The sequence below is a fragment of the Strix aluco genome, chromosome W, assembly GCF_031877795.1.
Source record: "Strix aluco isolate bStrAlu1 chromosome W, bStrAlu1.hap1, whole genome shotgun sequence".
In the NCBI taxonomy this organism is placed as follows: domain Eukaryota; kingdom Metazoa; phylum Chordata; class Aves; order Strigiformes; family Strigidae; genus Strix; species Strix aluco.
Window position 1 is genome coordinate 44,660,886 of NC_133970.1, and position 13,081 is coordinate 44,673,966.

The following is a 13,081-nucleotide window of genomic DNA, read 5'->3' on the forward strand; positions in this document are numbered from 1 at the left end:
CTTGTTTACAAAAGGCACACTGATTCACTCCTAAGGGGGTATTAAAGTTTTGATTACCATAATTCATAAATCCTCCCCTTCCACCAATTCCTCATCCTCTTCCTCTGCCCCTTCCTCTGCCTGCTGTCTCTGTCATTACAGTTAACAATCTACTTTCTCTGGTCTTCCTTTTCCTCTTTTTCCCTGTTGTTATATACTTTCCATGCTGCTTCTAGCATTTTATTCAAACTCCTTGAATCCTCTCCTTCAAGTTTCTGGAGTTTCTTTCTTATATCTGGTGCCGATTGTCCCATAAAAATCAAAGCCGATTGTATCTGAGCCGCCTCCGTTTCTACTCTTAAATCAGTATATTTTCAGGCAGCTTCCTTCAATCTCTCCAGAAACGCTGAGGGAGATTCATTCTTATCTTGTCTCACCTCATATAATTTAGACCAATTCAGAGACTTAGGCATGGCATGTTTAACTCCATGCAAAATCCATTTCTGGTATCGATGCAGTCTTTCTCTGTGCTCTACATTATTTGGATCCCACTGCGGATCCCCAGATGGAAAATTCTGCTCTACTGTTCCACCTGTTGTCCCACTCAATACAGCCACTTCTACCTGTGCTTTGCCAGCCTTTAATACCATCTGCTTTTCTGGATCATCCAGTAAATTATCCAAGATCACCTGTAAATCACTCCAATCCGGATTCTGCGTTCTGATTATAGTATCTACCACTCTGCCTACTCTTTCAGGATCTTCTATCTATATATCCCTGCTGCCTGCTTCTAAGCCATCAAATCCGTAACTGAAAAAGGCACTTTCACATCCACTGGCCCATCATTACCAACGCCCTGCCGAAGAGGAGCCATTGTTTGCACCTGCTGCCGAGTTCTTCGGGAGACAGGAGTATGAATTACAATCTCAGACGGCCCTTCCTCCACATCCTCTCTTCCACTACTCTCTGGTTCCTCTACCTGTTCCCTATATTCTCGCCCCCGATGCCTTTCTCTCCATGGAGGGGATATATCTAATTCTGGCCCTTCATCCTTTTCAATAAAAGCAATTCTTTTCTTTAAACAATCTTTTCCCAACTCACATGTTGAACAACACTTTTCACATTTTTATCGTCAGAAGTCATAGCCATTACTAAATTATCCCTACTAATCAACTTACATTCTTTCTGCCAATCTTTCCTCTGTCTTAAATAGAAAAATAAATCAACATATGGCACTTCACTCCATTTCCCTTCCCTCCTACAGAACAGCATTAACTGCAGAATGGTGTTATAATTCAGTGTCCCATTCACAGGCCATTTTTCCTGATCTTCCAAAATATACAGAGGCCACCACTGATTGCAATATTCAATTATCTGACTCTTTCGCAAATCATCATGCAAATCTCCCCAATGTGCTAACAAACATCCTAACGGAGAAGTTTTCGGAACTTTGTCATTTGCAGTCAGATTACCCATACTTTTACTTTTAAACAAATGAGTCAGCTTAGATGCCATAATAAATCACTTTGCAGTACAATACACAATCAATCACTCAAATCTGTCGCTTTGTTCTTCTCCGGCTGCACCCCTCGCAGAGTAACAGAAACACGGATCCGAGCTCCGCACTCGCTTCGTGCTCAATTGCACGTCTCACACTTACAAGCACACTCACACCTTTCCACAACTGTTACTATATACAAAGGTATATAACACAATATTATACAATTCTTAAATTCTTATACAATACTCTCCAAAACAGTTTTACAACATAACACATGTAAAACTTCTAACTTCTTGTTAGAGACACTTCCTTTGAGAACGCTATAGCATATAGGTTCTCTTGTTTCCCAATCCACAATTGTCCAACCCTGCAATAGCTTTCGCTTATGTCTTACGGGCAGACGCCTAGGCTTCCAATACACGAGGATCCTCTAGCCCAACCCTGCGCAGCTTTCGCCGCGTCTGACAGGCAGGCTTATACAGTGGGACTCTAACCCACTGTGTGGGACTCTAACCCACTTTCCAAGGGTGGGACTCTGACCCACTCCTGAGTGGGACTCTAACCCACTTTCCAAGGGTGGGACTCTAACCCACTCCTAAGTGGGACTCTAACCCACTCTCCAAGGGTGGGACTCTAACCCACTCCTAATACAAAAAGAAGTGTCTTACCAAAATCCAGGGAACGTCGCGAGGAGCCTTACGGATCGGGGATTGATGGGTATCCCCGAGAAATCCTCGGTGCCGGCTGGAACCGATCAGGTCCCCGATTCCTCCGGTCTCTCTCAGCGAGGTCCCACCTGGGTCGCCAGAAACTGTTACCGAAAATCCGGAATAAAGAACTTATCAACACCAATTTGATGCAGATAAGCAGACACTTCTTTATTGACGGCCGGGCGCGCAGGGGAGTGTTCTCACCAACAACGCGCGCCAAGCACTAAAATCACTCATCTTATATAGAACTTTTCATATACAATTCCCAAGGACACAGTTTCATACACAAACACAATTCCCAAGGACACAGCTTCATACACAAACACAGTTTCCTTGGCAAGTACTTGTAAGCTGTTACGGTTGTTTCCCCAAGTTTCTATTAATCCTAGACTTTGACAACTACTTGTAATCTCCTGGTCCTATCTATATATTATAAATCAACTTACAGATCAGTTTGTATTTGGTTACCTAGGTTCCAAACGTTTCTACTAAATGATTATGACCAATCTCTTTGGCCTTGGTATGGGACTGTATAGGTGACTCTAAAGCAGCAATCGGTTGCCAACACAAACCACAACAAACAAAAAATTTTACTAAATATTTCTTATGATTTTATATTTCTATTAAATCAAACACAATTTCTTCTACTTATTGGTAAATCAATAACACAGGAACATCTTTTAACATGCCTCTGATATGCTAGCACAAAATGAGCTTTTTAATATATAATCTAAAGTGGCATTCAAGTTTTCATCTTCATAACCTCAGTAATACAAGCAAACTGCTTTCTGGTTAAATGTTTTCCATATATTATAGTATCATATATAACTTTATACACAATCTAAAATTTGGTTAAAAGGTAAAATGTTTTAAATAAGTTTCTCCAAAGCACTGAAAGTTAAAATTAACTACAAGTCAGGATTTTTCCTCATAATTTTTAATACTTTCCACTTTTAAAATTTGTGATTGTAACATGGAAGAGCAAACTTCTTTTAATTTTTTTAAACTTATCATTAGGATCATAAAGCTATTATAGAACAAACAGTTACACTCTATACACTCAAGGTACTCAAAAATATGATTCATGTTTCGAGTGTAGATGAACAGTGGCAATTCAAATACAGCATTATCTGCACAACTTGATAAAAATACAGGTGGACAATCTGATTAAGTAAAAGGCAATTCCCCCCCCCCCCCCCCCGAAGTGCATCACATTTTTCACAGATAAATTTGTCAAAATAAGATGTTCAAGTTCTCAGACAGGATAACAATGACCATCTCTCATCCTCATTCCTAATACAAGTTCTACCGAGTCATTTCCTTCAGATCTAGTTCAGCAACATCCAAATTCTCCAAATGGACACATATTCAGAGAATGATACCTGATGGAGAAGAGCACTGTGTTCTCAGCCCTTCAAATTGGTTCAGCTTATAAAACCAGCCATTCTAGAGTCATGGGCTGCTTCTGCAAAGATCACAGCTGTATAAATACTACAGATCCATTAACAGGAAGAAGAGAACTCAGAGTGCACAGATGTGTGGCAGTGACTGGAAAGAGGGGTGAGCTCAAGAGGCAGGAAATTTTATAAAACCATAAAAGGAAGATCCCTTCTGGAAGAAAAGACCTAACAGCTACTTGCACGTGGACAGTCTGAGAGGCCAACAGAGAGTTGCCTTTTTTCATTTGTTTTTAAAGAGGTCAATTAATACCTATTTCTCAACCTTGCAACTCCTTCCATATTCTTTAAGAAGCCTCTTACAAGTCTGATTGGGCAGGGCTAGCTGTAGGGAAGTACCAGTACCTTTACCTAAAAGTAAAATATTCTTTACAAATAGTATCTGTAGTTTAATTTCATTTACAGAATAAATTTTGCATTTAGTGCATATGCAACTGATGAGATAAGATTTATATACTGCTTTGTAAACTTTCCATACCTTTGTAAAATAAAGCCTTCAGATTAATAAACAGTTACTTGCCTGTGTTCAACAATTAGAAGAAACAGCAAATAAGGAGTTAAACTCTTTTTTTTTTTTTACATTCCTATCAGTGGCTATGGTGGAATAAACCAGTGCTTGGTTGATTGTAAAATGATGAAGTACATTTGAGATAAGATTTTTTTTATTTAACATCACTATACAAAATGTTCACTAGTGATATAGTAAACATGTACAAATTTTCATCTTATTTGCCTTACTAGCATTAACATATGGGCACTTTTCTACATATTCAAATTAATGGAATAACTCTGTAATAAGGCATATTCCATGCACACCATTAGAAAAAGACAAATAGAGAGGGAAGAGTTATGGAGTGTGAAATCTGTGCGCATGTGTAATCATGTGTTATGTATGATCTAATCTCTATAGAGAACATGAACAGATAAAGTAGTTTTTTCAGTACTGTGCAGATCACATTTAATCATTCACCAAATCTTCATTAAGTTACTATATCTTTTATTTATTTTCAGGCACTATATCAAATAAGATTTTCAGTTTTCTTTTGAAAAAAGATACACAGGTCAGTGAAACACCCAGCAGTCTCTGAAGAGTTTCCAACTACAGGACATGGATAAAAGACCTCAAGGTCAGTACCAGTCTGCCAGAGTCCTCTCTTAATGAGCATCTCCAGAATCAAAGGCAGGCAAATATCTGACATTTAAATTCCCACAGCAACGAGAAGAAATTTTCCAATAAGAACTACACATCCTTATAGTTCTGATGGGTTTTTGATCAAGAGGCAAATATCAGTGCAAGTCTCTTGCTACACAAACCTCATAGCATGGCTTTATTAAGATGAGGAAAACACATGCAGGATCTGAAAATAATGTACTCATCCTCATTCTAGGCAGTGAATGTTGTCCTATGTAGTCCAAATTACTTCAATAAATATTACAGTGTATCTTCTCACAGCTTTGCGAAAGCCCCAGATATCATGCAAGAAAACAGTCCACATATACCATGGACAGATGACTTCTAGCTTTCAGGCACTCTCTTGCCCTCTCATACAGAATCTTCCTAGAAATTTCTGGATCATGTTTAATAACAAAAATTCTGTAGCACATATTACATAACTAAAAAATACAATAGAAATATAAAGATATCTGGAAAAAATAAAGCTTTTCACACTCTTACTCCTTCAGAGCCAAAGATCTTCATAAGAGTAAGAGAATAGAAAAGGCAAAGTCATAAGGATATTGACAGCCCTCAATTATTAAATGACGTTTTATGTAACAAGATGATTCATTATAGAAACAAGCAGCAATGAACTATGATTATACAAAGCGAAACAAAACATGCCAATAAGTGACCTAAGCTTTACTGAACTCCCTCCCTCCCCCCCTAAAATGCCACATAGATTTTTGTCCATATAAAGCACATACAGTATGCTATATGTGCATTTGTCTTTTGTGCTTTTTAGACATGCACAAAAACTGCACGAGTATCTTAGGAATGCTGACAGTTGTTTAAAATTAAAGCAGTAACCCATGTTGGTGATTCAAAGTTGTACATGTTCTTCCTCTTCTAAAGCAAGCAAATAAAATAGCCATATACATGTTATCAATACATCTATTTATAATTACACACTGATTCAGCAAGAAAATTTAGGAGAGCGCTAGTGTTAAATATTCAGCCTCATGGTGTTGCAACACTTCTTCACTTCAGTATACAAAGCCTAGAACTTCAGCCATAAAAAGACTGTAGATCCTTTGTTCCAGCATGGAGTGCTCTATGCATGGTCACTGCAACGTGGAATGCTCACTCAGTCTTGTTCTGATCACTGCAGGTAAGCAAAGACAAAATACAGTACTGAAAATTTTGAACACTAATAGGAAAACAAGAACTTGTTAAACCCCTTAAATAGTATCAGTACTGCTATTATCACGTTTGAACTGTTGGCTCATGACAACCACGTTTTAAATAGTTTGTCTACACTAGTTCTCTAACATACAATTAAAAATGTGAATCATTACAGGGCTACCTGTTACAGAAGGATCAAATTACTAAGACTTTTGGAGTCTGATATAATAGAACCTAAACAGAGATAGCCTATGTCATGCATAGAAAAGTAATAAAAACTCATTTTCAGATCATGCTCTAATAAGTCAAGCTACCAAATGCTACTTTGTAGCTGGAATTTGGTGGTTTGACACTACAGTTATATGTAATGAAGTATATGGCAAGAACCTACACTAACAAAAATTAAGCAAAGCCTTACTTAGCACAAAGGCTTACGTCTGACAGATTCAGACATCCCCAAAAGTGATCAAGAAATTCTTTTGTAATGTCACATCATCATTTAAGCATTAAAGTAATTTTAGATTAGACCAATGACATATACCATTGAAATACATCCATTAACTTCAAAAAAGCATCTGTAAATGCCTTTTCTTTCTTAGGCTCATCAGAGAGACTAAAAATTTATGTCACAGTCTTTTAAATACTCCAGTAATTGACACTGGTTTGTCAGAAAAGTTCCATTAATAAAAATCCTAGATTTAAACTATTCTGTCAATATAAAAGAATACTTTGATCTTCATAATATTCTATCAGATATACAATTATAACTAAAATTTAAGATATCAAAATCTCATGAGGCTCTAGAGAAACTTCAGTATGTATCCTTTTCAGAACAAGTGTAAAATGGCTGTGATAGCTGAGAAAATACTTCATCCTTTTATACTTCTACATAAATTAAACATGCATGCAAAAACTTGCAAGATGAATGAGAAAAAGTTTACAAAATCTAATGCTTAATAACTTGTGCAGCCCTTATTTTTCATGCTAATACACACAAATTGCATACATATATTAAAACTAAGCACTGAATTCATGCTAAGACATTTCTAGATTGCATACTTCTGTTTGGCCTTAAACATTTACAACAGTGAATCAAGAATAAAAAAAATGAATGTATACTTGCTAATACTAGAATAAAATAGTCTTTCCTGCCGTTTTCTCTTGCACGTATGATGTAAAACGCTTTAAGAATTTTGGATATTCTCGTTTTGCCACTGCCCGTAACACTGATGCTGGTGCCCATCCTCCTGGGTTCACTAGAAGTAGACAGTAAGCCAGACATTGAAATACAGCATATCTGCTAAAAGCTAGAAAAGAAAATTTAAGTTTGTATTCCGGCAACTCTTTCTGAAGTAACAGGAAAGAATAATCAGCAGAATTTATGCCCTTACAGCTTGTATTGCAGCACTTTCTACTCTTAATAATCTAATTCAGTCCAGTTCTATGATGTCAGTATTTAGAAAACATTAAACATGATGTGTTGTTTTTGGGGAATGCCCAAATGAAAGATGATATTCTTTAAGTACTTCCAAGAAACAACAGAAAAAGAGACTCAAGTTACTTCTTATTTCAAAGAAAATAGAGGTCAGTCAACTTTTCAATAACTGCTGCATTTGCCTGCAGAATTGCTACATAGCCAATGTCTTACAAAATAATTTTAAAGCACTGTAAACAAAATTTGAACTGATTCTAATATGCTTAAATTCACAGGTCAAGTATTTTGCTGAAAAGGCCGCCAACTTCCCCTGTAATCACAGTTCAGAATTTGTGAATGAAAATGCATTTTTTAAATAATTGGGAAACATCATATAGTATTATTAGTATTATTTGTACAGGATTTAATACAAGCTGCATCATTCCTATATGGCATAGATTTACAGAACCCATTTGTCCTGGTTTCAGCTGGGATAGAGTTAATTTTCTTCCTAGTACAGTGCTGTGTTTTGGATTTAATGCTGATAACACACCGATGTTTTAGTTGTTGCTAAGTAGTGCTTATCCTAAATTAAGGATTTTTCAGTTTCCCATGCTCTGTCAGCAAGCAGGTGCACAAGAAGCTGGGAGGGAGCATGGCCAGGACAGCAGACCCGAACTATATTCCATACCATAGAACATCATGCTCAGTATATAAAGGGGGGGGGGGAGTTGTTCATGAGGGGTAGATTGCTGCTCAGGCATCAGTCAGCAGGTGGTAGGTGATTGCACTGTGCATCACTTGTCTTTTCTTGGGTTTTATTTCTCTCTTTTTGCTATATTCCTTTTCATTACTACTATTATTATTATTATAATATTTTATTATTGTTGTTGTTATTATATTTTAAACTCTTATCTCAACTGGCGAGTTTGTTGGTGGTGGGGTTTTGTTTGTTTGTTGTTTTGTTGGTGGTTTTTTTTTTTTCTGATTCTCCTCCCCATCCCACTGGGAGGGGGGAGGAGTGAGGGAACAGTTGCATGGTGCTTAGCTGCTGGCTGGGGTTAAAACACAACACCATTTTTCAGACTTTGATTCTTTAGTAAGCAATGTAATAGGTGGTCAAAAATAATAAGCAGGTGAGATACTCAAAGTGTTTTGCAGCTGCAGGAGAGGAGCTAATAGGTATGCGGTTCCAATACTATAATACACTGCTAAATACTGGGTACAGTAACAATACAGTTTGTCGGCTTTGCTAACTTTGCAGTCAATACCAAAGATTCTCCAAGTTAAAAAAAAAAATTAAAAAATATATAGACTAGATTATACAGATTGCAAACATCCTCATACAAAATTTATTTGTCCCTTAATACTGAGGGTAAGAACTGTATCTTTAATATCAGCAGCTTTTCAGCCTAACAATATGAATTGAGGAAAAAGAAATTGACAGCAATACATGAATAAAACCCCAGACTATTACTGAAACTAAAAGCTTATGCCAAGCCATCCCAGTTGCAGACATTTCTTCTGCCCATCTCCCTTCACCCCAAGGTTCTGTACTTCGGACTGAGCTACATATTACTTCCATTTATTCCTCCCAGAATGCCACACAATGAAAGATACCATTCACTGATTGACATAGCACATTAATTCAAGTCTTTTTGACCACGAAGACCACAAGTGTGATCCTATATATATAAATTTAACAGAAAACTGCATCAACCTTTTTTTTTGCCAGTATTCAGCTGAAATGCTAAGGCTTGGACAATAGGCCCAAGTCAGAGCTGACCTATAGATGAATCCTGTACGTTTTATAACTGATAAGCATTGTACTAATAGGTATTATACTAAGTTATAGCAAACCACCTATCCTGATGTAAAAGGTGGGAATATTGAAGCCTGAGCAACAGGCCCTGAACCGAAATTGCTAACTCAGTATGTAGTCATTAATGAAATATGTATAGAAAATGTAGCTTAAACATCATAAAACATGTATCCTTCTTTGTGTGTGTAAACAAGATAACAGGGCCACAAAGACAGTTGTCTGGCCCTGTGACCTGGTGTGTGACCTTGCTCATAAATCACCTAGATAAGCTGGGAAAACTCCCTTAGTTTTTTCCCTGAGCCCCGGCCAGGCTCTGGGAAAATCTAACGTGAGACTGACTCCAGATATTTCCGCTTAAAACAAAAGGTGCCAGCTATTCTGGCGTACTGATTTCAGGTGTATAAGGCTGGACCCGCTCACAGCGACTTTGGGTGCCTCACCTACGGGTGGACGCACCGCGTAGGATTTCCCACTTGCCGGGACAGGCTCTCCAAATCCTCGCTGTAACCGGGGCTGCCCAGCGCCTGCGGGTCTGGATGATGGTAACGTATGCAAGTGGTGATGGATCTTTCTTGATCACTCTTCTCTCTCTCATGTAGTAATGATTTGATGCATTACCCTGTATTTTCCTGTTTGTTGCTTTAAGTGCACTATTCTGCCTTTTCTTCCTGCATGTTTTCTGTATTACGCTGTTACGTTATTTGGTTATCACCAGTAAAATACGCCTGCGCTTTTCACTCTGGTGTCTGAGTTTCATTGATATCCCTGATCAGCAAAACATCAGCTCCCCAGAATTAGCATATATCATGAATGTCATATTGAAAAATTTTAGACTTACCATTAGCTACATATGTAATCTTGCATAGGATATTGTCCCTGCTTATTTCCTTGTTCCCCTCTGGTGGGCTTACTAACGTCTGACAAATCATAGCAATATTTATTTTAGCACGGACACAGCGATTGTTCAGCTGCCAAAAAAAGGAAAGAAACATTTGTAAACTCCAAACTAAGTTTATTTCAGCATACTTAACTGCTAACATTTTAATTTACTGTAAAGTCTAAGACACTCCAAAAGTTGTGTTTCTGGGAATTTGTGTTCTAGCACTACATGGATGTAACATGAATGTGAATGAAAGGTACATGGTGAATAGGGAAAGAGTTAAACTGAAATGCCTGAATCTCAGGTTTCTGTTTGCTTAATACAGTGAATTATTTCAATTATTGTGAAAAGTAAGGAAACTTCTAAAGAATAATGCATCAGCATTTACAAGTATCAGTTAGTAACTTTCCCCTTGTAAGCAGGCAATGGCATAGCAATCAGCACAGAAACACTCAAAGAAAACAATCATTGCTACTAGCTGACAGAACCAAGGCAGAACTGGGTAAGCTTGAGGTTTAACAGATTCCATATCTACAGTTATGCAAGCCTATTCCCATGTCTGACAATACTGAAGAGTTATTGATTTGATTCCATACAAAGTAACCTTCTTTAAAATGTTTTCACATCTCCAGAAATTTTGCTTTCATTTTTTCTGCAACACCTTAGATCTGCCAACTCTTGAGATAAGGTAAGAAAGTTTTTGGCTCAGAATGCCTTCATCAGGTCATTGTATCATCTGGTTTAAACAAAACTGTATTTTTGCATACCTCCTCCCCCCCTTACACTAGTATTGCAAGACCATAACCACATAATAGAAAAATGGTATCTTAAAAGCAGAACTTGATAGAATTAAAACAACACTTACAGGAGCACTGTCATGTTCCACAGAGAAATTGCATACAATCCATGTTTCAGGATCATTTTCACTGAATGCTGGTATCTTTCTGATGGCAGACAAATACAGCACATCCCTTTGAGAAGCCGGCCACACCCTCTGCAGAGAAACACCCGAATATAAGCTTTTCCAGTTTTGCAAATTAAGTACTTACTATCCTTGGATAAAGGAAAAAAACAAACAAGGCAAAACAGGTCAGTCACGTTCACGTTATTTAAGTAAAAAAGTTTCTTCAAGTTAGTAATTTCATGCAATTTTCAAAACCAAAACAGAACATAGGTGTTGTACAGATGTGTATCAGATTATATGGCTACACTTCATTTAAAAAAATTAAGGTAAAAGCTTAAGGCCTTTGAAAGGCAAGGAACCAAGCTGCAATGACTTTTTCAGTAGACAACCAGGAAAAGGCACTTCCCCTCCTGTTCTCTCAACCTCAGGTTTACATTTTAGTGAATACTTGTAAGCTACAAATTGAACTAGTGGTTAAGTATAAATAGATGCATCTACAGTTATTTATGTCTCCATAAATATGGAGAGAGAGAAAAAAAAGAGAGCAAGAAATATTTATAACAAATATTATTTCAAGAAGCTACTACTTCAGTGAGACAGATATGGTAAACTGGTATTATCCAAGAGAAAGTTTCAGAAGCAAAGTGTCTGATAAAATAAAGTAAAACTATACAGAAGCTATTTTCCTGACACTCAATAGGGGGAAAAAGTCTAGCTTTCACCACAGTGCTATACAGTTCACACAATTGCCTTATTCAAAAATTGGAGTCTGCTGTTATGGCAGTTTTAAAGCAACCATGTTACTAGTAAAACTGTAAAAAAAAAAAGATTTATTTTAATATTTGAGTACACTAATACTTGGAATCATGCAAGATTAAAAATGAATTTGTACACTTCAGTCCCAATTTTTTTGAACCTGTTAGGTTACAGTCATTGGGTTATAAGTCAAATGAACATTTTAGTAAAGCTACATCAGAACTGGTTGGGGTGAAAAACTATAATAAAGTTAAGAGAACAAATGTTGTACCAGCAATTACACCACCTCATAATGCAAATGTATATGTCAACTAATGGTGGTCAACAATAGCTTGCATTATTTCAGCAGAACATATGATACAGTGGTATGGGTTTCTTCCTTGAAGTCAGTGTCAATTTATTGCTTCAGTTTGCTTTAGATGACCCTTGCTTTGCTGGCAACGATATACTTGAAATTAAAAACAGTCCTTATTTGTTATTAACAAGCTCTATCAGACACATACACAACCAATTATGGTATCAAGCCAAGTTTGAAAAATTTACAGTTACAGTTTAATAGAGAACTTGTTCTGAACTGTTGTTTTGAATAGTATTTTAAGTTGTTAAGACATTAAAATATTTCAGAATAGTTTAGAATACATATGCCCCAGACTGTCTCACTAAGGTGTGTATACAGGTTAAGTGTTATTATTACCTTATGCATCTGGTAAATGATGATTGCATTATCAGCTAAATTTTCCACAACATGGAAATTTTCAATTGTTGCTAAAAGAGGGGGGGGGGGGGGGGAAAAATCCATCAGTAAACAAGCACGGATATTAGGTCAATATTATAAATAACATGCTTGCTGATAAACATGCAAAGAACGGATTCCTTACTTTCCCAGTCATTACGAACGTCAACATTCCAGAAGTAGTGACAAACTTCATGCCCCGTTACCCCTTTAACAGCATGTGTTGCTTTCAAAGGATCTAAAACTATTCCATTCTCTTCCACCTCTCTTCTGTACACCTATGGCCAAATACAACGAAAGAAATGCAGAACAGAAATTATCAAAACGGTTCATGATTTAATTGTTTAAAGCTTCATCAGCTTTGATAAAAACTTACCTAGAAGATTAACACATAAATAATTTGCCACGTCAGTGTTCTCTGGTAACTACCAATGCAGACATTCTTGCATGGCAATTCACATTCATATACCAGTATTTTAAGAATCTCTATTTCAAAAATGATTAAGCTACCTTATTTATCACTATGCACAAGGATGCATACAAGCACAGTGGAGTAGCCGACAGTAACTTGCTACCATATAACA

General features: G+C 37.0%; 1 protein-coding gene across 5 annotated transcripts; it reads right to left on the reverse strand.

The window, feature by feature from the left end:
• Positions 1–4,627: 4,627 nt before the first annotated feature.
• On the reverse strand, positions 4,628–12,794 carry LOC141917674 (ceramide transfer protein-like). Of its 5 annotated transcripts, none has more exons than XM_074811068.1 (5): positions 12,643–12,794; positions 10,970–11,098; positions 10,063–10,192; positions 7,137–7,295; positions 4,628–5,968 (listed from the first exon to the last, which is right to left on the reverse strand). In XM_074811068.1, exons 1-5 carry the CDS (start codon positions 12,691–12,693, stop codon positions 5,928–5,930), a joined length of 510 nt encoding a protein of 169 aa, XP_074667169.1. In that variant the 5' UTR covers positions 12,694–12,794; the 3' UTR covers positions 4,628–5,927. The 5 variants fall into 5 exon arrangements, with proteins under 5 accessions (XP_074667169.1, XP_074667171.1, XP_074667170.1 ...); XM_074811070.1 differs by having other exon boundaries at positions 7,112–7,295; XM_074811069.1 differs by having other exon boundaries at positions 7,108–7,295; positions 12,643–12,793.
• Between the last annotated feature and the right edge of the window lie 287 nt (positions 12,795–13,081).

What these genes read in the sequence shown, in the direction of transcription:
- LOC141917674 (XM_074811068.1), bottom strand. Translation starts at nt 12,693, where the DNA reads ATGAAGTTTGTCACTACTTCTGGAATGTTGACGTTCGTAATGACTGGG. An exon ending in TGGAACATGACAGTGCTCCT is followed by an intron (nt 10,193 to 10,969) that starts GTAAGTGTTGTT and finishes TTTTTTTGGCAG; the next exon opens with CTGAACAATCGCTGTGTCCG. An exon ending in GATTACATATGTAGCTAATG is followed by an intron (nt 7,296 to 10,062) that starts GTAAGTCTAAAA and finishes TTTCTTTTCTAG; the next exon opens with CTTTTAGCAGATATGCTGTA.